Source organism: Cinclus cinclus, chromosome 31 (assembly GCF_963662255.1).
Source record: "Cinclus cinclus chromosome 31, bCinCin1.1, whole genome shotgun sequence".
NCBI classification, from domain to species: Eukaryota; Metazoa; Chordata; class Aves; order Passeriformes; family Cinclidae; genus Cinclus; species Cinclus cinclus.
Window position 1 is genome coordinate 127,969 of NC_085076.1, and position 25,763 is coordinate 153,731.

At 47.5% G+C, this 25,763-nt stretch overlaps 1 protein-coding gene across 5 annotated transcripts in view; it reads right to left on the minus strand.

Annotated features, from left to right (window-relative positions):
• Positions 1-259: 259 nt before the first annotated feature.
• The window catches only part of UBAP2L (ubiquitin associated protein 2 like), a 30,022-nt gene continuing 4,518 nt past the window's right edge, over positions 260-25,763 (minus strand). Inside the window, exons 3-28 of one of the 5 annotated variants that reach the window (XM_062511551.1) lie at positions 25,531-25,608; positions 24,278-24,388; positions 21,691-21,859; positions 21,270-21,365; positions 20,512-20,557; positions 20,127-20,239; positions 18,519-18,578; positions 15,116-15,168; positions 13,564-13,649; positions 12,948-13,119; positions 11,892-12,093; positions 10,469-10,746; positions 10,014-10,186; positions 9,116-9,305; positions 8,467-8,521; positions 7,855-8,029; positions 7,611-7,683; positions 6,768-6,963; positions 6,573-6,661; positions 5,827-5,880; positions 5,134-5,215; positions 3,768-3,985; positions 3,579-3,684; positions 2,401-2,468; positions 1,912-2,109; positions 260-873 (exon numbers count right to left, since the gene is read on the minus strand). In XM_062511551.1, coding sequence (XP_062367535.1) covers positions 778-873; positions 1,912-2,109; positions 2,401-2,468; positions 3,579-3,684; positions 3,768-3,985; positions 5,134-5,215; positions 5,827-5,880; positions 6,573-6,661; positions 6,768-6,963; positions 7,611-7,683; positions 7,855-8,029; positions 8,467-8,521; positions 9,116-9,305; positions 10,014-10,186; positions 10,469-10,746; positions 11,892-12,093; positions 12,948-13,119; positions 13,564-13,649; positions 15,116-15,168; positions 18,519-18,578; positions 20,127-20,239; positions 20,512-20,557; positions 21,270-21,365; positions 21,691-21,859; positions 24,278-24,388; positions 25,531-25,608 — 3,237 coding nt within the window. In that variant the 3' untranslated portion in view covers positions 260-777. Of the gene's footprint in view, positions 874-1,911; positions 2,110-2,400; positions 2,469-3,578; positions 3,685-3,767; positions 3,986-5,133; positions 5,216-5,826; positions 5,881-6,572; positions 6,662-6,755; positions 6,964-7,610; positions 7,684-7,854; positions 8,030-8,466; positions 8,522-9,115; positions 9,306-10,013; positions 10,187-10,468; positions 10,747-11,891; positions 12,094-12,947; positions 13,120-13,563; positions 13,650-15,115; positions 15,169-18,503; positions 18,579-20,126; positions 20,240-20,511; positions 20,558-21,269; positions 21,366-21,690; positions 21,860-24,277; positions 24,389-25,530; positions 25,609-25,763 lie in introns of all 5 variants that reach the window. The other 4 variants (XM_062511550.1, XM_062511549.1, XM_062511548.1 and 1 more) reach the window with 4 other exon arrangements.

The following is a 25,763-nucleotide window of genomic DNA, read 5'->3' on the forward strand; positions in this document are numbered from 1 at the left end:
ATAGAAAAAAACAAAGAAACAAAAAAACCCAAAAAACCAAACCAACCAAACAAAAAAATCCCCACTAAACAAAACAAAAAGGAAAAAACAAAAAGAAAACTAAAACTCCCCAACCCAAAAGCAGAAGATACTTACAGCTTGCAAGCAGGGCAGGACCTGCACTCTGGGCCCATGAGGATGGAGGGACGCAGATGGAGAACATAAAATACCAGGGAAAACCCCTCGGTGGGGTGGGGGAGAAATGAGAGAACTAGAGGACAGCATGGGGTTTTTGTTTTTATATACAAGACACATTTATCCATTAAATTTAGAACACAGTACAAAAAAAACACTTCAACTAATTAATCTTACAATGCTGCTCATATCAATTACTGGTCTTAATCCTAATAATAAGGGGGTTTGCTGTAGGCGACTCGCAGCTTCCACTCCTTTGGATCTGAGAGATTGTGGGGCAGCTGGATGGGAGAGGGGATAGAAAGGAGTAAAAACCAAAAAAGGCCCCTACGGCAAACGGTTCAGATCTGAATGCGGAGAGAGAGAAAAAAAAAAAAAAGGAAAAAAAAAAAGAAAAAATACAAATTCTATATTACATACAACAGGAAAGTGGCTGAAGACAGACAACGCAGAGGTGCCTGCGGCCTGCCCTGCGGGGCCCTGCTGGGGCTAGGGGCCCGGGTGCTCTCTGCCACAGGGCTCTCTCCTCCCTGGGATCCTTCCTCATCATCGGGGTCACTGAGATTCTCTTCCGGAAGCAAGTGGTGGCAAGGGGGCCCGGCCTCAGTTGGCACCCCAGCTGTAGCTGTTGTAGGCAGACTTGTTGGCCTGGGATTTCTGGGGAATGGAGCTGCCTTGGCTGCGCTGCCCAGAGCCGCTCTGCGAGAAAGGGCAGAAGGAGAAGCAGGTGGTGAGTGCAGGGGAACCACCCTCAGCCTACTCCACAGGGCAACACTGGCATGTCTCGGCCCCAGAAGACAGCCCTGGACAGATGCTCTGCGTGATAGCTCCTCAGCAGTCGCTGGTCCACCACTGCCCCAGCTGAACTCCCTGGCACTGGGGCAGGGGCTGCTTCCAGCACCTCACAGCTGCACCATCCATGCCCCAGCACCCTCCCTCAGCTCCACACCTTGCTCCAGACCAGCAGTGCTGGCTGCTGAGCAGCAGGGAGAGGGGAGATGGGGAAGGGTTGGTGCAGGTTGTGTCTGTGCGCAGGTGTGTGTGTGTGTGTGTGTGTATGTGTGTGTGTGTGTATACATACTGACTTGAGGGCCTCTCTCCTCACCTGGCAGGGCCGTGAGGTAAGGAAGGGGTTACGTGGTCCTGGGGAGCCTTAGGGGCAGGGGCAGAGCCCAAGGCAAGTGCAATGCAGTTTCAGAGAGTTCATTACCTGATCTTCCTGCTGGCGTTGGCAGCACAGTATCATCTGCAAATATGGAAGCTGTTGCAGTACCAGGATATGTAAAATAAAGGGACAAACTATGACAATAGAAATCCATGGTTAAACCTGAAAGCTCCGGCAGGGTTGTGGCTGTATGGCGAGTAACCCCTTTGGTGCTGGCCTGTGGAGCTGCCCCTCTGAGGATGAGGGAAGTCAGGGTGCCCCAGATGTGTCTGGCTGAAGGGACACTACCTGGCCATATCTGGTGCAGTCTGGCAGCAGGGGGGCTGTGCTGAGTACCCAGCCTAGCAGAGCAGGCCAGGGCCTTCCCAGGCCCACCCCATGCCTTCCTTTTCACCTCATCTTACTGGCCCTGTATGTGCAGGTGTGAGCATGTGCATGTCACTGTGTGTGTCTGCCACAGAGCATGAAGGGAGGGAGGCGGGAAGGGTGAGAGGGACCAGGAAAATAAAGGGGGAGCAAGAGCCCTAGGCAATACCCCAGCTAGGGGCTGAGGTGTCAGGGGCATTGCTTACCTGCCCATCCTGCTGCAGGTGGTGGTGGAGGATCTGCGAGTGAGGCTGCTGATGCGGGGTGAGGATGTGCATGAAAGGGGTGGGAGGGTATGCTGCTGCTGTTGCAGGGTTGATGGGGCCGCCGCTGCCCAGTGCCGAAGGCAGGTTGAAGGAGGCTGCTGGGGTTCCAGTGTGAAATCCCTGCTTCTCGAAGGATTGCTAAGAAGGAGATAAAAACGGCAAAATAAGAGCTGGGAGCCCAGCTGGCAGTGTGCCCCTCCCCATCTCTACACATCACAGGCCCAAAGTCAGCATGTGGTACAGAGAACAGATTAAGTATCTTCCTATGGCTCTTTCTGGGCTTGGAATTGTAAGCTGGGAAAGGTCAAGCATTTCTCTTCTCCCTGGCTGACTGATCCAAAGGGAAAGAGATCTCACTGCCCAGGAAGGCTGTCTCAGAGCTTGGCTTCTCCCTCCCCAGCAATGCAGGAAGCACTCACAGACACTAACCTGAGTTTTGGAGTAGACAGAGCCCGAGATATCTGGCACACCTGTATTACTGGATGTCACGGATACACCTGGGGAGAAGGGAGAGGTGGGTGTTAGGTAGCAGCCAATGTGTCAGCAGAAGTTGGTTGCTGCTAACACCAGCACTACCTGGTGGAGAGCTCCAGTGGTCAGAGAAGATCTGCAGACAGACTGGCCTGGGCAGCCAGCCCCTGGCATGACCAAATGCAAAGCACCGGTATGGAAACAAGTTATTTTGCTCTGGACACACTGTTTCAAAATGCCTCCATAAACCAGCTGAAGGGCTGGCTGCCACCCAGACAGACACACTGAAAGCTGCAGGTCTGAGAGCTGGGGAACGCAAGCAAACAAACCTACAGCATGCGGCACAACAGCAAGAACAGCCCAAAAGCTCCTCGGGTGTAAAACAGGCATTTGCATGTAAAGGCAACTCAGCTGCAGGCTGGGATGGCTGGTGCAGTGACTGACAACACAAGCCCCATGGGATGTTAGCTGTCCATAAAAAAGGGGGGCCCAGAGGACACCTCAGCCATTATTTAACACCTGGACAAGTGCTGAAATGAAAGCAGTTTGAAGGACTCAGCACCAGGTGACCTGGTACAAAGCTGAAATACCTTCACAAAGAGAAAATACTATCTTGAAGGGTTCTAGTGCAGTGAAAAAAGTGACAAAAGGAATTAAATGACTGGAAGAGGAAGCCAAATGCAACCCTGAATAAGTCAGCCACACATTAAACAAGTACCAAGACGGACAGCAGGTTCATCACCTCCCCACATCTTTGAATCAAGGACACTTCCCTAGAAAGCATCCGCCAAACACTGGTGGGAAACAAGTTCAAATCCAGAACAACTGCTGTTCTGTTAATCACATATTGTCACTTAAACTAACAAACCAAACAATTCAGCATCTTAAGCTTCTGATAGTAGTTCAAGGGCCCAGACAGCTGACTTCAGGGCACAGAAAAGGGTGTGACATGATCTATAACCCTCAGACCTGTTTGCAGAACAATCCTAAGTCTTTCTAAGGATAATCAAACTACCTGGGAGCAGCACCTCTGGCATTTTTCTCCATTACTGCTGTAAGACAGCAGTCCCTATCACAGCCAGTAAGACTGTGAGCAAGCCCTGCTGCTGTGGAAGGTGCTCTTCTGGGTCTCTTACCAGTGCTGTACCCATGAGAGCCATAGCCACTGGGCTGCTGGAAAGGGGTTGCTGATGCATTGACGCTGACATTCACACCATGCTGCTTGGAAGAGGTAGGAGCAACCTACAGAACAGAGAGGAACAGAGTTGGAAGAAGGCTTGCTGTGCCACCCTTCTGTCCAAATCCCTTGCCTCTGAGAAACTCACAGGGAACACGGCGGGCCCATACTGGAAGGTGCTGGGGAGCCCTGGTACCCCTGTGTAGTATGGCAGACTGGTGTAACTGTAGCCAGGAGGCAGTGCCGGGTTCAGGAACGTCTGCTGCGTGGTGTGGTGAGTCTGGGTCTGGCTCTGCTGAGGCTGTGCCAGAGTTGTTGCAGGAGCAGGGGAAGAGGCATCACCACGGCCAAATTTTGTTAAGTCACCTGAAATAAAGGAGGTAACAGTGAAGAACAGATGCTAGATCCTGGCCCATTCCAACTCAGCCCAAAGGTGACCCAGTCTTTTTAAAAAGCAACTTCAATCACCTGCCCTCTCCCCACCACCTCCTGCCAGTGCCAAGGACTGTGGCCTTCAGACCTTTGCACACTGATAAGGTGAAGCTGTTAATTGCTCCTTGAAGCTGTTAGTTGCTGTAGTCGTCTAACATGACTACAGAAGAAAAGGGAAGCCACAACAGCTAAGCACACAATCTGGTACTGGATAAACCTGCTAGCACAGCCTGATGCTAGAGCTGTCCCTCATCCCACTCCATGCACTACCAGCAGGCCTGTACACAACCCAGATCCTTGCCTGGGCTGTGCAGGGCTTGGCTGCAGGAAGCTCCCTGGGCTGATCCTGATGAGCACCTGCTTAGTTCTTCCATGCAAACACTCTCCTATTCAGAGTTTGCATAGCACCACGCTCTGAGCTTGGCATTTCAGCCTCAGCTGGGCAAAAGCACTTCCACACAAACCAGCTCCTGCCAAAGCTGAGGAGAAGTGGTGCTAGAAAAAGAGCAAACCTCCAAGTGCAACAATTCCTAAAGTATGTGAAAGCTCAGCATAGTCACTGCCCACTGTGGACTGGCAGTGCACTAAAGCACTTACCAAGGTCACTGAGAGGTCATACACCCACTGGGTGCTTGCACTGAGTTTGACAGGTCCCAGACTTGTCATTTGCTTTCTTCATGAGAGCATCCCATAGAAAAAAAAAGTGATTTCTCCATATTTTGTGTTTCTTTCTATTTTTACTCTCAGTGCTTGAGAAGCACTGCTTACCACCTGCCTCACAACCACCTGGAAAGCAGTCCCCCAGTGGCAGGCCTTGCAGAATATTTTAGCACTTCCTCACTCCCTTCCTAAGTGACCTATTAACTCCTACTTTGCCCACCTCTTCCCAATATCAGACCTTGACACAACCAGATGCTCAAAGGGAAGGAAAGCATTTAACTGTGAGAAGCATTCTCCAAACCAAAAGCAGTGCAGAAGGCACAGCACAGATGCAGATGTAGTTCCAGTGGACAAAGACAAAGGACACTAGTAGAAGCAGCATAAACCCTGACGGGATGGGAATCAGAGCAGTCTTTCCCTACCAGAGTATGGATTGCTGCTCAGGCTGCCATCTCTTCCAGTCAGTGGTGTGGTGGGTGTAGGGAATGGGATGCTGTAGTAATCCTGATGAATAAAAACAAAAGAAGACATTTTGTCAGCTCTGTCCAAAGTGCAAAGCAGTATCTTTTGGGAGAGAGGAATTTCTGTACTGTAGCTGCAAGATATATCTGAGTATTGTAGTTCAACCAGCCACATCCAGGCTGATCATGACCTACAGCAGCCCAGGTTTTTGTAGCATGTACCATCCCCTCATCTGGCTATTAGAAGAACCAGGTAAGGCCTACTACTGTGTGGTTCTTAAGCTACTTGGACTTCCCCCCCCCCCCCCCCCTCTTCACAAGAAAATGGACATGTCCCAACACTAAATAAAGCCCATTCTCATCAGGCATTTAGTCACTGGCTCAGTCATGGATCAGAGGTGAATCTCTGTAACAGCCCTGCTGTTGTAACTTGTGCTCCCTGGCTCTATAAGGAATACTGCTGTATGAGTAACTCATGCTGCAAACTCCACATGAGCCAAGGAGCAACTGATTAACTCATCACTGCTGCTACGAAGAGGTGCATCCGCTCAGCACACTATTTTGCCAGCTCTTCAGGACTGCCCACAGCTGAGCTGTCTCTACTCAAGCAGCACCAGTGAAAGAGCCATGTCCTTGTCATTCTGCAGTACTCACCAACGGGAATCTTGTCTGGAGCATTTGCAAGTCATCATATCCATACACCTGTGGCTAGAAAAAGAGCCAGAGATGACATCAGGGACATGGACTACATAAGGATACCTAATTTTAGATTAAACATTTAGATGAATGTGAGAGAAAGACAGAAGTAGCCAGTGAGCAGCCACACGAACCACCAGGTGCAAGGCAGCCAGAGCCTCTACACAGGTTGATGCTACCAGAAGTTTCTGAGAGTTGCTCAAAGGAAAGTGCTCCAGACCATAAAGCTACTTAACAGTTTTTCTCTGGAAATCTTCCCAAAGTTGAATCTGTTCTCACCTTTAGGAGAGGGTGTGAACAGTACTCAGCAAGATCAGGCTCTGAACCCCTAGACTTTGTGGCCATTGCTACCCTTGCCCTGACTGCTTGCCCTTTGTCACACCACATTTCTAACATAGCTCTGTGCTTCCACATGCTGTGCTCTGCCCTAGGGCTCTTCAAATGCTGGAGAGGCTGCAGAGAACAGGCATGTAGGCTCTGCTCCAGGGTGATCATGACATCATGACATGCATTTACCCCCACGGGCACACTGAAATAATGAAAAAAACCCAACAGGTCCAAACTCTGCCTGTCCAAAGCAGCCCTGCTGTTAGAGTTAGCCCTATGTTAAGAGTTCAGTTTCCCCACAACACTATATCCCTCCCTGCTGCAGAGGGAGCTGGGAGGGACCTGGTGGCATGACACCCCTGCAAAGTTCCACTCACCGGATAGGCATGTAGCAACCCTGGAGCCATGATGTATGGATTAGGCAACAACGGTGGGACTCCAGGAGGGAGATTGGGAGGGGCTTTTCCTAAATAAGGAAGAGAAAGGAAAAGTTCCACAGTGAAGTAAACAGCAGAAGCTCGCTCTCTTAGCCCTCACACCCTTCTCTGGTACAGCAGTACCTGGGAAAGTACCTGATGTGGTTGCAACAGAGCTGCGAGTAGAGGCTGTCACTGTGGAGTTGCTGCTGAGGCTGAGGCCCAGGCTGCTGACACTGCTGAGGCTTGATGAAACGCTGACAACTGATGGGGCAGCTGACACTGTGCTGGAGGAGGTGGAGAAAGTACTAGCAGAAGAATGGAGGCTTGCTTCACTCTCCACACTTGTGTGCTAGGGAAGGAAGGGAAAAGAGAGGATCAGGCAGATGTAATCAAGTGCACAGGTACCACAGGACACTCTATGCAGAACATTATGCACCTCTGTCTGCATCTGGATGCTTCTGCAGTGAGCCTGGCTTCAGTCCAAAGTCCTGACAGCAGCCAATCCGTAATGCTTACAAACCTCCCTCATGGTTACATCCCAACACATCTGTCTGAAGAGCGGAGCAGGGCTTGACACCACATTGGTAGCAGGGTGATTTATTCTGCTGCAGAAGCAGAATACCCAAAATACCCAGGAAGTGTACTGCAAGAGCTCCAGCAGTAGACATATTTGGTTCCACTGCATCAGCTACCAGTTTGCTCTGGCATGTGGCCGTGACTCTACAGCACCTTCAAGGGCTACTATAGGCTCAAAAGAAGGCGCTGCTCAGTCAGAAACAGGCATGGTGTCAACAGCCTTGAGCCACAGCTTGAGAGACAGTGTTCTGACATAACCCCCCATCATCTCTCTCTCCACACAACATCCAAACTCCAGCAGGACAGCCAGCAGCTTGGCAGATCCTGTCACAACCACAGCCACAAGGTCAGGCACCCCAGCAGACCCCACCAAGCTGAGCAGAAACGGGGTACACAGTGTGAGAGCATACCCAAACTCACCAGAAGAGTTGAAGTTGATGTTCGCCCAGAGGATGTGGATGAAGACAGACTGTTCTGCTGGGTGGGTAATGCACTGACAGAAGAGAAATAAAACGCTGTCAGACCAAGATGAGAGAGTCAACATTGGTAGCATGGGCTGAGTCATCTTAGTCTTCCTCATTGCATGAGACAGACTCTGATATCTGCTATAGATTCCTGCTTCTAGCTCTGCTTCTTCAGAAATCCATGCCTTTCACTCACTCACCTGCTGAGCTGGGCAGTGGTTGTACTGGGGAGCTCCTCGCTGTGGCTCAGGCTGCTCAGAGCTGTTGAGTGTTGGCTGGCTGTTGTCAGCAAGGATGATGCAGACACCCCATCGTTGAGAGGTGCAATACTGGGAGCAGAGGGGGAATCTGATTTCACTGCAGCGCCCGTAGCACCTGAGAACAAAAGCTTCGTGTTAAGGGCAGCTACCGGCAACTTCCAGAGTGTAACACAGAGGCAAGGATCAGCAAGTGCTCAGCTAGAGGAGCTGGGAGTTTGGGGGCTTCCCTCAGTGCTGCCAAACAGTTATACACTTAGGAATGTGTTCTACGTCTCACTTTACTCCAACACTACCATTGGCTATTCAAAGAGCTTCAAGACCTACAGATGAAATGCCTTACACAAAGAGCAAGTTATTTTCATAGGTGACCCTTCAAGGATCTCAAGGATCAGCAGAAAGCTGAATGTTTTGAGGCAATCAAATAACCTGAATGGCAGCAATTAACTGAACAAGGAAAGGACTTGCTATGAACACAGATAAAGCTTCTCATTCAAAGCAGAGAGCACGAGCACAACAGATGCAGGACACCCGCTGTACTGGCAAGACTCTTACCTTCAACAGCCTGTGTGGTTTGTAATGGCGTGGGTTGTACAGAACTGAAACCATTCTGAGGAATAAGAGAAAGAAGTACTAGGCATTATAACAGTGCATTTCCAGAGCAGAGCTAGTGTCACCTCTCTCCCACACTCCCTTGCGCAGTTATGAAAAGGTCCTGCTACCAGCATTTGTCACCAGACTGTGTTTGGGTCAGTCCCAATGTCTAGCTCCATGCCAGCATGGTCCCCAAGTGTATATTACAGAAATCAGTGCAAGGAGTTTCTCTGCTGCTGGTAGTCAGACTGCCTCAATATTCTCCATCCAAGTTCATTAGCTAAACATGATGCTACTGAATTGGTGTGCAGCATACAAGAACCAAATCCCTAACACAAAACAAAATTCTTTGCCTGCATGCCTCTCTCTAGCAGGGTAACTGTACATAACACAACACATGCCCTGCAATCAACTTGACTGCTGTTAACGCCAGTGATGCAGGCCCAGGCACAAAACACAGCAGCCAGAAGACAGTTCTCATTAGAGCCCACGAGCCACACAGTGAGGCTGGAGGATCACAGAACCATTTGATAAGGCATTCATCTTTCCCTGAGACACTTCACACACGAGGCTCACTCAGCACAACAGGTGAGCAAAGCTGTTCTCTTACCTTAGCCTGGGTCAGATCTTTCTGGGGCGAGGAAGAGATAGAATTCGGGTATCGCCTCGTCTGGGTGGATCTCTGTTCGTACAGTGGTCCCTGAGCACCGTTCTGGGAGGTAAATGTTGCTGTCTGTATTGTGCCACTCTGGTAACCAGACTCCTGGCTTTGATTGGACGAAATTGTGGATGACGATTCACTACAAAAGGAGGAGGGGGGGGGGGGAAACAAAACACATTCCTCCATTTTCCTCCAAAACTGCCCTGCTGTAAGCTGCTGACATGGACTGGGCTCTTCACCTCAAATACTCAAGATAAAAAGTCCCAAATCAGTATAAAGGTACCACATGAAGCAGTTGGGCCAAGAAACATGCCCAGAGAGTAGTGCAAAGGGCTAGCCCAACCATGGACATCCAGCTGCAGCCTTGCCTCACATACTGCTGTGCCTCAGGCAACACTTCATGAGCTGCCACCACTCAGGTCCCAGTACTCAATGGACTGGCCTGTTACCAAGGGTCAGCCCAACTGAAGACAAATGCACCATCACCATCAATACACCTACCCCACTGTGTCCCAGTTTGCCAGGCAAAAAGAAGGACAAAGCATTCAGAATCTGTTCACCAGAGACATGGAGCAGTTGTGCTGGGGATTCCCCTCCTGTGTTTTCAAGGACACAGTTTAAGGGCAGCAGGAAAACTGCTTTCTGTGCAAGTACCGCAGGCCAAAGAGCCACAGAGCTGCCCGATGAGTCTGCTGGCAACTTGTGCTTTGCTGTTGCATACATTGTCCCCCCTTTATGACCACAGCACAGTCAGAAAGGGTCTACTAGTATGCATGACAACTCAAGTCCACAGGACCAGCGAACTTCCAAAGCCGCCTGCTTGGATTAACAGGCTCCTGGTCCTCACCTGGCCGAGCTGGTGTAGAGGCTGCTCTGAGACTGGCTAACAACGGCGCTGGTTGTGGGCGTTGATTCATACTCAGCAAGAACAGGCTCTGAACCAAACTGTAACGCCCCAAACTGCAGGTTTAGCCCTGAGATATCCGACGAGCCAGGCATTTCCACTGCAAGTGCAGGAATCTGCAAGGGAGGAACAACAAAACGGGTCAATCACTCCTGATGAATCATTAGCCCAGAGAACAACTTTAATACCCACATTTCCCAACATACAATGGCAGTTAAAGGTTTGCAGCTCCTGAATTACACTGTTCAACCCAGGCAGGCACACAACTCCATCATCCCCACAAACACTCAGTGTTAACAGCAGGAAGGCCAAGCCCAGACCTTCCCTCAGCAGCCCAAATGGCCGTTTCCGCAGCTGTAACACAACTTGATGCCTCCCTCCCCACCACTGGTCTGCACCTTTGATGTTAACGATGTTTTTTTCTTCTGCTGCTTGAGCTTTTGCTGTGTTGGCTGAGGACTTGAGGACTGGTTGTCTGAGGACCCTGGGGACATCTGGGGAACCGGATTGGTTTTGCTGGGCAGTGGTGAGGATGGGGGTGCCGGTGTGGTTGTGGAGGCAGTCACCACAGGCTGTTTCTCCTGCATGAACACTTCTATCATGGTTGAAGTTGATGTGAAGCCCTGACGTTTGGTGAAGGGACTATGCACAGAAGAGTCTGTTGGATTCTTGAGATCTATGGGACAAGACAGAGGCGAGTTAGCAGAGCTTGTTTCCTTAAAAATAAATCAAATTCTGACACTTATCTAGAAATATGTTTCATCCTAAAGCCTGCGAGAGAGCACAGAATTTCAGCATCTCTGCTCCCAGTCTCACACTCTCACCACCATCAAGGCCATGCCTTTTTAAGCCCTTCTTCCCTCAGTTGCTTCCACCATCCCTAAAGGACAAAGCCCACTTGTGCAGAAGTCCTCCATTCTCCAAGAAAAGCTGGACTCCAGAGTCCCTTGTGGAGACACTGCATGTTAGAGTCCTGCAGGTCACTTTCTTCCTGTCTCTGTTAACACTCCTGCATTCTATTCTGCCTCTTCCTTCCCCTGCAGGGGCTAGGTATCTCCAAGCAACATCACTACTTGGGGCTGCCTAGCCTCAGGTCTTTGCATAGCCTTCCTCTGACTAAGCCTTTCCACAGTTTATTCAAAATAAACTCATGTTCTCTGTGACTCTCTTCTGAGGCTTCTTGTCTGAGAAGATCAGATGCTGCCAACACTGACTGTCACTAGGACACGACTCAATTTTTCTTCAGCTTAGACTGGAACCAGAGCGATTTCCCTATAACAAGCACAAGCTGAAGGAAATTACACTAGCACTCAACCACAGCAAAACTCAGCTTCTCATCTGAAAAGAGCCTCTCAATCCCTGTTTATTCCTTCATGCTGGCCTGGAGATAGTTACTTCTTGGCATTTAAGAGCAAATCCCTTTAAAATTCCCTTAATAAATGAGTTCAGCACAGAGAGGAGACTGACAAGAGTTTGTATTTGGGAGCTATTCTCCAGAGGTGCCCTTTCAGACCTTATACACCTGGAAGTAGTTCTGCACACTCTGAGAGGCTCAGGAATGCCAGATCCCTGGCCCTGAAACTGTCTGGAATGGCAGCTTCAACTGTTCCAAATATAAAAGGAACAGGGAGAGACTCGCACATACTATTATATTTTAGTCTCACCCACAGCTCTCTTAATTCTTCCTGCTCAGCCAAACTGGTTGTGAATTTGTGAACAAATCCTCTGCTGAATCCCTCCCACTGCTGCTCACAGCATGCCTCTGCAGCTCTGGGGGTACATGTTCCCTCCCATCTGGGGAGCCACGCTGCTTTTCCTTACCGTACTGCACCAGAGACGAGGTCTGTGTGGTGGATCCCATGTCCCAGGAAGCAGCAGTGGCGCTCCCAGCAGGCTGGGTGTGCTGAGCTGCCAGCTGAGCCAGTGCCTGGGCTGTCTTGAACTGCTCCAGAAACTGCGACCCTGTAGTACTGCTGCCTTTGGCCTCCCCGACATCTCCAAATCCTTTCCCCAACATGCTCACCTGCAATTTCAGCAAGGAGATAAAGTCAATGTCTCCCATGGCTTGGAACTCAGTTTAGAGAACAGGTACATCTCTGAACATAAGCCCAAACGCACTGTACCCTGCTGCTTCCCACTGGGTACCCCAGCTCAACACTCTTGAGCTCCAAATGCACACACACTGCTGCCAAGAAGGGCTCATATTTCTTTCCCAGCCCCCATTGTGTGTGAACACAGGTATGCTCATCTCTTGCCCAACCCAAGCCATGTGTCACAGAGGGTTACATAGGAAGTGGACAGGATCTTAAAAATATACTAAATTATTCTCACACATTCAGTTGCAGTAGAAGAGAAACACCAGGAGATCTTGGCTTTACAGTTAGCTCAGGAGAGATTTTCAAAACCACATCATCTCACCATTAAGTAAACAACTTTTATTTGTTCTTGCTAAAGTTACACAAAGCAGCATCTGCCCAGGTCTGTGCACATCCCTGACTTTGACTCAATGTCTCCTTCCTTCTCCTGACAGTGAATGCTAGTATTCCATCCCACACCAGTTCCCAACCAGTTTTCTTTCTCAAATTGTTGGAACTGCAAGCCCTGGACCAAAAGAGCTTTTCCTTTCCTTTTAGCAGGAATGAAGCATGTGTTGCAAATCTGACAAGGGCAGCAGGGGAAGAACTATCACAATTATTTCAAATTGAGCAATGAACTTCAGGCCACTGCTTATAGAGCAGAGTAGCAAATTATTTGGCTCTATCAGCCCCAAGCAGTGAGCATATGGACTGTATTTCCTATATTACCCAAACAGATAGAACAACAGGGGATAAGCAACGTCAGCCAAACACCCACTAGCAGAGATCAGCATTTCCTTACCATGCTGTGGTGAGAGAAGGAGTTTCCAGAGGCAGGTTGGGATAGAGCACTCTGCTTAGAATTGCTGAACACCAGTGGCTGCGCCAAGGAAGGAGTCTGGGATGACTCCAGGTTTGTTGACTCATTTTCCATAGAAGAGGGTGTCTTTCCTAGCAGGACTGCAAGATCAATTCTGGGTAGACAAAGACCCACTGAGGTTACCAGAAGCTCCCACTTCCATTAGAACAGTATTCCCCCTCCAACCTCACAGCTTTTACTTTACAAATTGAAGGAATCTGCAGAATGTTAACTTACAACTGCCAGCAGCAACCTCAAAAAGACAGACTGACCAAGCAAGACCCTGCACTGTCTTTGACTTTAAATAATGCTTTACATTAATGTAAGACAGCAAAATGTCCCCAAACCTGAAGAACCAGCAACAGACCCTAGGAAAATTCTAATCCAGGGTTAGAACCCAGAAACTTCTAAGGCAACTCGTCCATTTACATCCACCACATCTCATTCAGAGCTGCTGCATTTTAGCTAGCTAGTAAGGTTCAGTTGAAGATGGCAAATTGCTCCAAGACTCATGTGGTGCTACTTTTCCCAGCTAAACAGCATCACCATGGGCTCTCACCTTTGTCCAGCTGTGATTGTCACATTCTCAGTAGGCAGAGGCACTGAAGACACATTGGAAGCTGTGAAGATCTTTGTCTCTGACAGCTGAAAGATAAAAAAGGAAAACAGAATCCAAAAGTGAGAACAGTACCTCATAACAGCCCCTATGATGCAAAGCACATGAATGTTTGAGATAAACAACCACAGAAAAACTCAAGAAACTCAAGTGCTTAGACTGAAACTTCTCTAGCATTTGGCTCCCACCAGAATCAGCTTCTATTTAATTTGTTTCTTCTCAGGCAAGCGCACAAATCACCTGCCAGTGGAAAACAAAAACACTCTCAAATCCTTCTACAAACTTCCCACACTCCACAAAATCCCCTAGGGCTGCTCTAGGACCTTGGGCCGTTGCTCTAAGTCAATGGGATGCAGCATAGACCTGCAAAAGCCACTGCACAGGTAGGAGCAAGCACTGGTAGTGAAGTCAAAGAAAAACTCTGGATCCATAGCTAAGCTTCCAATGATCTGGGCTCATCTGGATAATCTGACCAACATGAAAGGGAAAATAACATTGCTCAAAAACTGGTGGAGGGTTAGTGATGACCTGTGATACAGCCTGAAACATATCTGGACATGAACAGCCTCTATTCCAGACTGAGGAGCTGCTACAAACTGAACTTAAATTTACAAAGAGTTTAAAAAGTAAATCCAAAACTCCTGGGAGCATCTTGCACACACTGAAGGTAAGAAAGGCTCTCAGAAGCTCCCTTCTAGCAGAGACCTGAATGAACAAAGAAAAGCTGCTCGTATCTCCAAACACAGCAGTAGTGCTTCCCCCAAGTGGTGCCTAGAAAACAAATGCTTCCCGTGCTTGCCCATTCTATTGGCTGAGCCAAAATAAGCACACAAAACTAACAATCATACTAAAATGCCCAACCCTGCTCCTATCTGCAAGAACAGAAGTCCTTCCTTGATTCGGAGAGAGACTGAAGCCAATTTCAGAAGAAACTTATAGACAGGCATTAACAGAAGGTGCTAACAATATCCATTCTTTCCTAAAAGAGACATCAGGTGGAGAACACAAGGTGGTGAGACACACCAAAGAGCGCATCAGAAGGTAAAGTCAAGAGCTTCTTTTCCATCCAAATCACAAGGACCAGCACAGGCACATGATGTGCATGAAACCATTAAACTGCTCCTGGTGTGATCAAAGGCCAACCTTCCCCAACTGCCACTCCACCAGAGGAGTGGAGCAAGAGTCCTATGTGGAGTCAAGCCTATTTTTGTAAGAATTCCATCTTGCAGTTACAGGAAATGAGAAGACCAGTCTCAAAGCCCCAGGAGATCTCTTCCTGTCTTGGGCTCCTACGACAAGCTATATTGAGACATATCCTGTAGAAGATGCAACAATTACTTATTCATCATAACTCCCAGGGCTGGGAGCCTGCCTGGAGTTCTGTCCACACTTTGGGGATGATGGGCTTTGAGCTCCCCTGGCAGCTCTGTATGTACAGACAGGACAACAGGCTGATGGCAAATGCACAGAGGGGATAGGTTCAGAAAATACCTACATCTTCATTCCAGTCCTCCGTGCCCCATTCTTCTGTCGCTGCCCTCCATGCACCTATAAAGACAGCAACAAGTACAGAAGTTATGCTTGCATCAAAGCTCTGTCTTCAACAGCTGGGGGAGCACTGGGGAGCTTTGCAGGCAGCCAGGAAGATTTCTATTTGCCAATCAGACAAGTTAAAGCAGACAATCTCAACCCACGCTTTACGGTCAAGGTACCGTGCTGGGATCACCACTGTCTTGGTGGCACAGGCTGGGATGAAAAAGAGGGACTGCCAGGTTGGCAGACAGAGCAACACACACCCTCCCAAAACCCAAAAGGGGAGCTGAGTTCTACAAGGAAGCCCCAACATCATCCCCAGCCTCCTCATGCCATTTTCCTGGCTTTCCCTTGTACTGCAGTAGCTGTAGGTTTTTGCACCTGCAAGCAGTCAGTGTTACTCCAGCAACTCGGACAGAGCACCTCCTTCATGGGCTTCCTGCCAGCTCTGGCATAGGATCTCACCATCCAAGTAAACCTCAAGTTTCTATAAAACTTAAGGATAGCTGAGCCATTTTCATGATTCATCTTCCACTCCTCCTCTCCCCCCCCCCCCCCCAAAAAAAAACCCAAAAAAATGGAGTCTTGAAACCTCAGTGCTCTAGAACCTCCTGTGCTCAGGCAAATGGGATTTGGAAAAGAAAATTTATGGGACTAAGCAACTCCTGCATTTTCTGTGACCAGTTTCAGAGATATGCTCAAAGTGTGCAGCTTGAAGTACCAGCAAGGAAAGCAGGAAACATCAGCTGCAACCCCAACACAGCACAATTTAGGCAAACAAAAATTTACCAGAAAATAAGAGTTTCGCCTGGCTGCTTTTTCAACTTGTTCCAATCCTCACTTCCATCACAGTTTAATCTCCATACTTTGAATATTATGCAGCAGTTTCAGACTCATTTAACAACTAAAATTTGGTTTGGGAAGAGAGCAGGAGCTTTCACATCCCCAAGAACCTCAGTGAATAAAGCCAGTCCCATTTTGTGCAGCTTGTTTTCAGTCCACACAAACCAGATCAAGAAAATCTGAGAGGACCAAGAGGGTTAATCCTGAAGACACTTACTGGATGGAACAAGTTGGTATCAGCAACAAAGCGTGTGAGGAAGGAGAACATTCTGAGCTCTTCTGCAGGACACAGATCTCCCCATATAGACTTCACTTGTGTATTTAAACCATTTGTCTAGACTTGAGGGATCTAGTGCATGAAATAAGTACCAGTGGATTATTCTTCTTTCATTGCTTTTTTTGTCTTTCTTGATGAGTTGAGCCAATTCAAGAGATCTCCCAGGATTTAGTTTTTTACATATTCAAGTTTGAAATACAAGCATTAATATAACAACACTTGCCAGAGTGCCAGAAGCCTTAAGGCACACTACCCCTTCCTCCACAGCCGGAACCATCAACACATTCATTGCAAAACACATATGCAGTTTAGAAACCTGAATTCCCACAATCCTTAGATTTTTGGTGCCCTCGCAGCAGTAGCAGGACGGCTGCTTTCCAAATTTTCATGGATCTGAAAGATCATTGTAGCCCAAGCCTTTTCCAATACGTGAAGTGGGAGCTGGATGTACCTGCAGCTGGCCCAGAGAGCAGGAAGGCAGAGTTGCCCCGAGAAGATCTTGTGCATACAGGAACATAGCATGGGGCTCTTAAGTCTTATTTGTTTGGGGAAAATAAAGAAGAAAATAAAAGCAGCACTAAAAGCAGAAGGAAACCCTGCAGATGAAGAACAGCCATTGACAGGGCTTTCCCAGCAACTCTATTCCTCAAATACCAGACACTAACTCAGCATGGCTCCAGCTCCCCACACACAAAGGGGCAGATGGAGAATCAAAGATCTGTGTTGTATAACTGGGTATTCACCAGGAACACTCCAGAAAGCTCCCAACACAGCATAGGAAGTTTTTTTAAAGAAACCAACTGTATCACTCTCCACCAAGCTCTTCTGAAGGGGAGAGCAGTAACACAAGCAATACCCTAAGCCGTCTAACACCATTTCAGAAGGGTGGTCTTCTGAACAGCAAGCCTTCTCCTCTGCTTTCAGAAAGCCCTTTAAAAAGTTGCTGTTCTTTAAGATCCTCAAACCAAGAAAGAGGAAAAAATTAAGCCAACAACATGTGCAAATATGAATGTGGTGAAGGAAAAAAAAATCTCATTGTGTCTCCAAGTTTTTCAAATCCTTCCTGAAATACACTCTCTTCATTTTAAACTGGGAGATATCTACCCAGCTTGCACTTCCAACAGCCCAGCAGTCTGCTGCCTCTCAAAGACTGGATCCAGGCTTGTTACCCTGCACTAGGAAGGCAACAGACCCAAAGGCCCTCACTCTGCACCTGGAAGGAATGTTAATCCAAACAAACCCAAAGGGCAGCAAAATCACAATGGCAGTGCCGGAGCAGATGTCCTTGTACTGCCTATGGAAGTTAAAAATTAACCCTGAGGTAAAAACCAGGAAATGCTCCAACACAGCAGAAGCACTAACTCTGTGTATGTCTGCCTGCTTTTGGGCCTTTGCCCAACAGACTCCTCAGTCTCAACACTTCTCCTCCTGCTCTGACCCTCAAGAGTCGAGTGGCAAGTTCTTCTGGAAGGTCCCTTAGCCTCAACTTCAAAACCTCAGGTTAGATAGAAGAGACAATCAAACCGGATGTTTGCCTTATGGACAACAATGGAATTCTATAGAGGTAAGGCAAACTGCATCATGTCATGGACATCTCTTGGCCTTGTAAGAGCAGGAAATAAAGTAGCCAGGCACAGAGCAGCTTTGCCATCAAGCATCCCTGTGATCTCAAAATCCATCATCATCTTCAACTGCAGGGAAGTGAAGAGGAGCAGCCAGGCAGCCTGAACATGCCAGAGCAGACACTGGGCACTGCTCACCCAGCAGCAGCCATAAGCAGAGGCACAGTGCAAAGAGAGCTCAACCAGACCAAGCACCCTTGCAGCAGTGGTGTGACCCTAAGCAGGAACAGCAGGGAGGACACCAGAATGGCATAGGGACAACAGCAAGTCACAGCTTTTGGGTTCTGAGACAAAGGGATTATGACTGAGCTGCCTCATACTTCCTGCTCTTGGGTGGGATACTCTGTCACAAGTGCTGTGGACAAAGAGCTGCTCTGAGCATTGAGAAGCAATGGCTGAAGTTAAAATTTGCACGGTCCACAGGAATTGGTGTTAGCCTCTCCCAATTTACATTCAAGGGGTCAGCATTAGTAAAAGCACAGTCAGAGCAAATGTCAAATAATAATTAAAATTAACAAATTAAAAGAGAGAAGAATGACATATCCACAGATATTTCAGATTTTTTTATAAAAGCTATAAAGTAAAGATATCCGGGGCAGTTAGTGCACCTGGATGTATCGTACCAGGAGCAGTGTCAAATTTTCGGGGATAATTTGACCCCTCACCCCCAATGAAATCAAGTCCTGAAACAAAAAAAAAAAAAAAGAAAAGAAAGACAAATGGTGAAATTTTGACTTGAAGTGTACTGGAGTTTCACTGCCCCCATGTACACCAGTCACACTGTACCTGTGGATATTAATTTAAAGAGATGCCTGTGGCTACTAAATTGGAAACAGATCAACCACACACAACACAGGTGACCAGTGATGCTGCACAATAAACTTTACAGCTGTGCTGTAGTACTAGAGTAAATCTGAGTTGTTTGTCAGAAAAATCTTCCATTCCCCCTAACCACACTCTCATCCACTTCATTCCACAATTCCACAAAACACCAACACAGGAAAAAGAAAACCATTTACACCAGACAGTTCCCATCAGACAGTTAAAACTTCCAGCACACAGAGTCTGTCCACTCCCATCCTCTTTCTGAGGAGGCAAGTACACCCACTGCCCCAAACACGACCCCCACTCTATTCCCTCTGGTATTTAAAGCCCCTTCTCAGCTGCCAAGGAGATGACCACCCTGTCTGCAGGTGTTTCAAAAAAACACCCTCTTTCCACAACAGCTGTTTTCTGAAGGGAAAAAAAAAATGAACAAAACTCAAAAAAACCCCATGAAAAAAAACAAACCATCCTCACCCCTCTCCCCGACACCAAAACTATGCAATGAAAGGTATCCCAGTTAATGGGACATTAATTCCCTTTCCAAAGAAAACCTATCAGTTTTTCAGCAAAACCAAGAAGTATGGAAGTGACCTAAAGCACCATTAAGACAGGTGTGGATGCTTCTTATACCCAAGATGTGGTATTTACTTAAATACTCAGTCATCATGGAAAAATAGTTTGACTTTGCTGTGGTGCAAGATTGCTCCATTAAAAAAAGACAACAAAACCACCAACAAGCCCTGCCTGCCCCCACCATCCCCAGCTACTTACAGTCAAGGACTGTGACTGTCCCATTCTCACACTGCATAATCTGAGTTCACCTGTGTCTCAATATTGTGCATACGTGAAACAAAACCGAAAGCACCAGTTTTTCAATGCAGGAAAACGTGCAGAGGCAGTTGGGTGTTTCAGAATCACCTAGCAAGCATGTTTGCTTCAAACATGGAAGGAAGCAGAACTGCTTTCAGCTTGTTTCTGTAACGAAGTCCTATCCCACCATGGTTTGAGCAAGATGACCATGAAAGAAGAACACTCCAAGTATCAAAATGAAGAGCAATACATCTGACTTTAAGTAATTCTCTGGAGGATGCACCAAACACTGGGAGATATTGCTTATCACACCAGTTTATAAAAAACACCTTTTCAAGCAGTAGCATGATTTCTACAGGAAAACAAATAGAGGTGAGTGTTCCACAGCACCCACAAGCTCACCCCAGAGCAATCATCTAGCTCCCATTTCTAATGTGCAAAGCATCAGGGTGACTGAAATCCACCTCTGAACCAGCAACCTGTTCCTCCAACCCTGAGCCTAAGACCTGCCTTGAATGTCCTCATGGCAACTGGATGGATGCAAAATCCACTCACACTCAATACAAATCAGCACACACACATGTGAAAACACTTACTTGTGCCGTCATCCGGCTCAAAGCTCCCAGTGTTGTTCCACGTGTTGTTGTTGCTATTCCCGTAGTTCTCATCCGTGCTGGCTGGCTCAGCATAGTCAGCTGGGTTGAAAGTTCTGTAAGAAATACAAGGATGGTAATGCTCACATTGCCAAAGCATTTTAAAAGCAATTGATTTTATTCTGAGCATAACATATGTCACAAGGCAGCTCCCTCAGCATAGAGATACTTCAGCTACACCAGCCACCCCGAATTCAAGTTACAATGACACAGTTTGGGCCTTATTAACAAAACAAAAGCAAAAAAAGGAACAGAAATGACTGACATAAACAGTACCATTCATGCACAGACTTCTATTTTTGCTGTGGTTTGTGTCAATGAAACTTACCCCATGCCTTGGGCAGAAAATCTTCCCCCTCGCCGTCCAGAGCCACCTGTAAAACACACAAACATGCACTGCTGTCCCTTGGCTCTACATCACTGGGAAAAGAAGCACTTGAACAACATACAGAGTTCTGATGTCCAGAATATGAAAGTGGAGAGGATCTTCCTGGGTTGATGGGATTGCCAACAGCATCTTTCGATGTATGGGAGTGACCTCAGCTGGCTGGCAGCATGATTAGCAACGCATTATTCCAGACTCAGATGAGGTTTCCAGCTGACACAAACCATTAGTACTGGACCCCAGGTTCTGATTTCTGCAGTATGTGACCACAGCAACAAATCCTAAGCAGCAGATTTTGGGGTAAAATTCATTTCTGCCTCAACTATTTAAAGTTCAAGCCAGTGGTGGTGCTCAGATACATGTGCAAGAATGATTAGGATGCAGGTGTTGTTGCTAACAAGCCATTGGCCCACCTGCTAAAATAGTCAACCTTGAGTTTTTTAACCTCCCACCTCTGTAGTAAAGCAATTTTTTTTCTAAGTCCATGGATGTGATGCAAAAACTAGGTGCTATTTCTAGCATCTATAAGATGGGAAAGCAACATGTAGGCACAAACTAAGCACGAGAACAGAAAAACCAAGAGCATCTTTTTCAGTTTGGCAATTCCTCCCATAAAAAAGGCTTTGGAACCTCATGGGAGTTAGACACACTTCTGCAATTCTTTCCTCCCACCCCCTGGGGACTTCACATCCCCTGTGTACCTCGGCCTCGGCCACGTCCCCGCCTCCCTCTTTCCGTTCCTCTTCCAGAAGATCCTCCACTCTTACCACCATCTAGTCCATTCTCCTGGCCCCGAACTGAAAGACAGAACAATGTAAGGACAATTTCAAGACTCATCCTGCTTTAGCAGGGATACTAGACCAGACCTCAAACCCCAAAATGCAGTAGCTGTGTGGGGAACCACATCAACACATACTCCCTGAACTCTCAATTTAAGCTGATGGTAAGTGAGGGCATAATGCAAAGAATCATCTCAGACAGGAGAGTATTAGACAGATCCACACATGCACATGGGTGGTTTTTCTCACAGATATGGCTGCCAAAAAGCTCTACTGACAGCTGTTATGCGGCAGAGTGCTTCAGTGTGAGGGTTTTGAGGGTTACTAAAGGGCAGGTCCATACACTCTCTTCCACGGGTGGCACCTCGCCCTCGCCTTGGCAGCCCGCCACGTCGTCTGCTGAAATCCCGCTCCCGCTCCCGGTTTTCTTTGCTTTCTTCACTGGGTTCTGTCTGTCCACTCTCCTTCTGTCCTGAGACACCTTTCTTCTTCCCAACCATTTCCCAGGAATGCTGAAGGTTTGCACAGGGGAAAGAAATTAATCACAGTTAGATCAATGAGAGGTGCAAACAGACAAAGATTTAAACATGCTACAGAGATTGTAACAGGGGTCTCTGCAAAAATGGCTTCCAGATCAATTTTTTAAGGAGTCTGTCAGTCTACATACAGCACATCTTCCTTCAAGCCAAGCTCTCTTACAGCTGACTGGCATGCAGTTTGAGGTAACAGGAGATGAATTATTCTATTTCTGCAAAGATCTACTAAAATTCTTCAACAGAAAGGGCATGATACTTCTAGAATTCAAAGCATGGATAAATTTACCTTGCTTAGGGGAAAAAAAGCCTGCCATTTCACACAGGTCACCAGGAGCTCTCAGAATAACCCCAGTAAATATTTCAGAGTGATCTGCAGTCAACATTTGGGGTAAGTTCTTTTTGCAGATGCAAAGTTATTAACAAAACTTCTCCTCTGAGTATCATCTCAGATGGAGAAAAGCACCACAGAATTTAACCAACAGGCAAGTTCAACTGCAAAACGTTAATTCTGCCTCCAGCTCACTAATGTGGGCCTGCACCCATGTATTTTCTGGCAGTTGAAGTGGTGTCATACTCAAACTGATGCTGCACACTGTTAGAACAATTAAAAATAGTCTTAAGTCATTGGCTATTACCTGAAAACACAACTGGCAGACAGCTAGGTTTGAAGGGCAGCACGTAGGGACAGTGACAAAAAACCCAACAACACAGTGGCACAAACTGCCATGAAACCCAATGCTTACAAAATCTTTCTCCATAGGTATCTGGCTCAGAAATAAACTTTAAAATTACAGTATTCAAAGTAAACATTTTTCAAGTAATTTTTTTTTAACCGAATCTAATCTAATGGCAAGATAACACCTGCTGCTTTACTGTGTGAAATACAGTACATTACCAGTAACTAGCTCAGCAGGTAAGCTGTCTTCAGCACCAGAGCACCCAAGCAATTAACAGGTCTGTTTCTTCCAAGAAAATCCCCTTTCTGTAAAAACTGGATCCAGGCCAGAAACAGCTCCAAGGTGCTTGACCAGTGGCAGTGCAGGGGCTGCCTGTGCTCAGTGATGCTGTGAGCGCAAGACACTGATCCAGGCTGAATCAGTGGCAGCACAGCACTTCCTCTGCCAGCTCCCTGCCTGCCTGCCTCTCCATGGCCCTGCCCTGCAGGGCATCGTGCTGCCCATCCAAAAAAGGGGGTGCTGATACACAGCACCAAGTGCTGCACACTGTCCTGGATGCTACTCTCATGAGCAATGTCTTTCTCTAGGCAATTAAACTGCTGTGACAGCAGACATTTGTTCTCTGACTAGAAGTCACTGATTACAAGAGTTCTGGAGGAGAATACAGTCGTGGCAGAGCTGTGCCTCAGCAATGCGCATTCCTAACATTCCCTCTTCTAAAAAGATTTTCCAAAAGCTATTTTATTCAGTTGTCAATGGAAAGGGCTTTCTAAAGACAAGCAGGAATGCACAGGTGTGTTGTACAGAACTTGTCTGAAACCAAAGCAAGCAGAGAAACAGACACTGGGGAGCAGCTGCAATACATAAAACATAGTCTGAGGTGTCCAGCTCATTGACATACCCCCAGGATTTATCACAGGCAAAAAAAAACGAGCTAAAGCATAATATTCTAAAATGACATTTAGACTCTCAACTCAGAGTTGTGTTGGCTCCACCCAAACCAGAGTGTCAGGAGGATATGAGATATCAGCAGTGGTTCTCACATTTGTAGGCTTTTTCTTGGGCTGCAACAGTACTTGCATCTCTGCTGTCTTTGTCACAAAAGAAATGACACCCTGCACATGCAAGTGGAAGGTTCCTCCTAAGCAAGCACTCTTGTTCTTGGGGCTGACCTCAGCTTGCCTGAGACAAACATCTGCATGAGAAACAGCAGCCAAGTCCAACTCCACAACAGCAAACAACAAAAAGGCCCCTGAAACCATGGCATAGGTATCACTGAGAAATGAATCTTTCAGGCCAGAGACACAAAATCCACGTTGCTCTGACAGAAAGGAACCACAGCTGACACACACCTGGCTTTCAATAGAAGTCACTCAGCCCTGATGGGGAAAGGTAAGTTCCTTCACACTCACTGCTGTGAAAGCACATGTAGACGTCACTGTACTATTGTTGAACTGCTTAGATTCAAAAGTAATAGGAAACAAAGTACTTATGGCATTTTCTCCTCTATTTCTTCAAGCCGAGGGTCATTCTCACAACCCATGCAAGCCCACAAAGAGCAGTGTTCAGCAGCCAGGTCACAGTTACACTGTGCATGCTCCTGTGGAACTAGTCAGACATAGTGGCACTCCTTAACTTGACATTACTGGATGCCTCACCTTCAAATGTGCAGTTACACTGAACTAGGCCTCACCAGATTTACAGGACCTAATCCTACCGTGTCCGGATTGCCCTCCAGTAGCACGTTGATGGCCCTGTTGACATCTCCGTTGCAGTCATGAAGAGCAATCACACACTCATCCTGGTTCTTGCCTGTGATGTCAATCAGCTGTAGAGAAGACACTACCATGGTCAGTATGTTCCAAACCAAACTGGTACCAAAATCTCTATGGGTCTCTCAGGGGGCAAGTGAGTTGAATCCCAAACCAAAAACACTTCAACAAAAAATTGAAGGGCTAGGGAATCTCCCTAGCCTTCTCAGCTTAACTATGTTTCTCTACAAGAAGCGACAGAGTGTGAATTTTTGTGTTGCCATTGTTTCACTATGACCCTCCTTTCACTACAACCTCCTTTTCTCAGGATAACACTGTTACCTGCAGAAACAAACTAAAAGTTCAGCAAGACAAAAAGTTGCTGCCCCTGCATCAAGGCAATGCAAAACACAAACACAGGCTAGGGGAGAATGGACAGAGCAGCCCTAAGAAGGACTTTGGGGTGTGAGTTAACACCTGGCCATGCGCACTGGGAGCCCAGAAAGCCAACACTGTCCTAGGATCATCCACAGCAGTGTGGGCAGCATGTGAAGGGGGCCATTCCACCCCTCTGCTCTATTGAGATCCCCCTGCAGAGCTGCTTCCAGCTCTGGGGCCCCAGCACAGAAAGGACACTGAGGTGCTGAAGCAGGTCGAGGCATAGAGTTGATCTGAGGAGTCCAGAGCAGGCTGGGAGAGCTGGGGGTGTTGACCCTGCAGAAGTAAAAGCTTCAGGGAGACCTCAGAGCCCCTTCCAGGGCCTAAAGAGGCTCCGAGAGAGCTGGAATGGGACTTTGGACAAGGAGAATGACTAGTGTCACTGGAGTGACAGTACCGGGGAATGGCTTCCCATTGCCAGAGGGCAAGGTTATATAGGCTATTGAGAAGAAATTCTTTCCTGTGAAGGTGGTGAGACTCTGGTACAGCTTGCCCAGAGAAGCTGTGGCTGCCCCATCCCTGGAAGTGTTCAAGGCCAGATTGGACAAAGCTTGGAACAACTCAGGATAGTGGAAAATACCACCACAGCAGAGGGGTGGAACTGGATACCCTTTAATGTCCCTACTGACTTAAACAATGCTGTGATACAACTTTATGAACCCAGTCCAAGGAAATTCAGGGAGCAGTCAGGTGTGCCCCTCCCATGCCCCTCAGTATTCACAGTACTCCCAATACTGATCTTGCCTTCCTGTCAGAGTTCACCATCATTTTCCACACTCACTTGTTTCACCTTCTCCTCAAAGTCAGCATCATTGTGGTCCGAAATCATCTGTGCAAGTCGAATCTGTTCTGCAGTAGCCTAAAGAAATCAGAGAGAGACAGGGTGCAGCATTAGAGCAGTGCATTTCCAAACCATCCTCCAAAGGCCATTCTGCTAACCCAGGCTCTCTAGAAATGAATCAGTATAGCAAAGAGAAGGCACAAACAAGGGTTAGAGAAGGAAAACTCCAGGGA